The sequence below is a fragment of the Plasmopara halstedii genome, assembly GCF_900000015.1.
Source record: "Plasmopara halstedii genome assembly, contig: Scaffold_650, whole genome shotgun sequence".
NCBI classification, from domain to species: domain Eukaryota; phylum Oomycota; class Peronosporomycetes; order Peronosporales; family Peronosporaceae; genus Plasmopara; species Plasmopara halstedii.
In genome coordinates, this window is record NW_020187567.1 from 393,347 (window position 1) to 395,710 (window position 2,364).

Below are 2,364 nucleotides of genomic sequence, written 5' to 3' on the forward strand. Positions count from 1 at the left end.
CTCGCGCCATGGCAGCAAGTTCGAGTGATGAGAGAATGGGCACGTGAAGATGACTGGGCGTTTGTATGGACGATGATGGCGTCGCATTGTATGGAGACCGAGCGCGGTAATAAACTTGTGAATTGCACTCGTACATCCTTGACCAGTAAAGATGACAACATCATGATCTCCAGTGCCGTGCAGACGCGCATGCACAGCGTTGCCAATGATCTGACGGGATTCTTCTCGAAACGAAGTGGTTTGAAGACCAGTCACTGAAGTGGTTGTGTGGGTGTTGCCATAAGTTGGCATAACTTCGTTTCGCATGAAAGTTTCGATGCTTTCGATGGCCTTGCCACTCGCTGTGAAGTCGGCGTAGCACTGAGCTTTGGTCCCAAATGGTGTTTCAAAAGGAACGTTACGACCAATTATATTATCGGCAATGTCATGAAGCAACTGCAGGTCGAGCTCATCCTCATCGATCACGAAGTGAGCATCATCGCCAGTGATCGACGACTCGTCAGTGGCAACCGAAGATCGTGCAGTCATGCGATGATCAAGATTTGAAGCGATGTCTACATCAATGTTGGTCAGCATGACATTATTGACGCTTTTGGAGGTAGACAAAGCCACTAAGTTTGTTTCATGCCAATCTCTTGTTTGATGATCAATACGTTTGACCTCAAATTCCACTAACGACTGATCAGTCTGCGTTAAAGGATCAGCCGAACAACGATATGACAGGTTCTGATCTTTTATATCTTGAGTGGACAACGACAACATGTTGCGACGTGAAGGCATATTTTCATCAAAACTCTGGCGCGACGTGGAACTTAAAAGAGAAAGTGAGAAAGAGAGAAGACCCACCTAATGTCAAGCGTCTCACGTTCAGCGAGTCTTGTCGAAAATTGCAATAACACATCAAATAGACGAGGTAACCAGATTGTTGAAGTCCAGAGATTGTGACACAGGCACGCCATTACCGGGAGCAAATGACAGAAAGCGTGATGAGCCACAAATTCACGTTAAAGGCACAAGAGATGAAAGTGGAATGTATATAACCGTTGAAGCCTTTAGCGCTATAATAGAAGAGCGATGGGTATCCGAAGTTAAATAGATGAAAAACAAACATGCATTGTATGAAACTTTGAACACTGAAGACAAATTCTAGTCAAAATCCGCTTACGTTCGCTTGTTGTGGCCTCTTTGACCGCAATAGCTTGCCTATACTGCGCGTCTGTGTCACCATTGCTGTGGGTCTTTATCGGACCGCAGCATCTCGAGATTATAGCTGGGTTTTATCGTTTCATATGAAGTGATCACATACACAAAATCAGTTACAATTGGCACCTATCGGAAACCATTGTAGTACAGCTAAGTGTCCAAACATGTTGACTATGGTATCCGGAAGACCTTTATCACCGCTTAACTTTGGCACTGTGCCGACATGGTATGAGATGATGGTCCGTAAATTTACATGTAGAGTTGTGTTTTAGTGCAGTTTTTGACACATCGTAGTAAGCCAGCATATTCCGGCCACACATTAAAATACAATCACCAGGTTTTTTGTCACTTGTCTTCATAAAAGACCCAATGACTTTACGTAGAACACATGTACCGGTCGATTCTCGCAGACGATTTGATAACAGAACACATTTCTTGAAGTCATCAATCAAGACGCACCTCGAGGCATCTTCGGCGCCTGACGACATACGTCTGGATCAGAAGTAAATCGGATGACCACTATGCCTTCCAGTTATATGTTACGGCGAAACAATGAATACAAGTAAGTAGCTATCATTATTTTCAAAACAATGACAGCATCCATGCTGCAACATCACCACGTCCCGTAAACGCAAACAAGTAACATTTTTATTGAGGACAAGGCTACGCGACAAGTTAATCATATTGATTCTAAGCCTTTGGTTAAAGTATAGACCGTTGGCTGGCTGGCGAAGGGAAAGTGACCCATCGACGTTGTTTATTTGTGACGTTAAAATCCTCTATTACCAGATGTTGTGACATATCTTTGTTAATAGCTTGTTTCTTTGAAGTAGATTATTTGCGTGATAATTTCGCTTGATTCCTATTTCATAAACTTGAAATCAAGGAGCGAGGATGAACCACTCATTACACACAACTGGTGATTTACGCATGTTCAGACAGTAGCCTCCATTCGAAACTCGGCATATGTGCAACTTCTGTTGAAATAACTAAACAGCGATAAAGAGAACCCTGCATTTTCGCTCCCCTAATCCACAGACAGGGAAAGGTTATATATTTGTAAACTATGTTGAAGAAGCGAGCTGCTGGTGTATCTGTCGAAGGCACAACATAAAATAAATATTAGTGGTACTACAAATCGCCAAGAGTAGCAATAATGCA

The 2,364-nt window shown here is 43.0% G+C and overlaps 1 protein-coding gene across 1 annotated transcript; it reads left to right on the forward strand.

Annotated features, from left to right (window-relative positions):
* The first annotated feature begins 1 nt into the window (after position 1).
* Positions 2–1,237, forward strand: PHALS_14629 (uncharacterized protein). The gene has a single exon (XM_036407528.1). The coding sequence runs from the start codon at positions 717–719 to the stop codon at positions 894–896; it is 180 nt and encodes a 59-aa protein (XP_036263222.1). The 5' UTR covers positions 2–716; the 3' UTR covers positions 897–1,237.
* The last annotated feature ends 1,127 nt before the right edge of the window (positions 1,238–2,364 follow it).

Bases quoted from the DNA above. Each gene is read 5' to 3' on its own strand.
- PHALS_14629 (XM_036407528.1), top strand. From the start codon at position 717: ATGACAGGTTCTGATCTTTTATATCTTGAGTGGACAACGACAACATGT.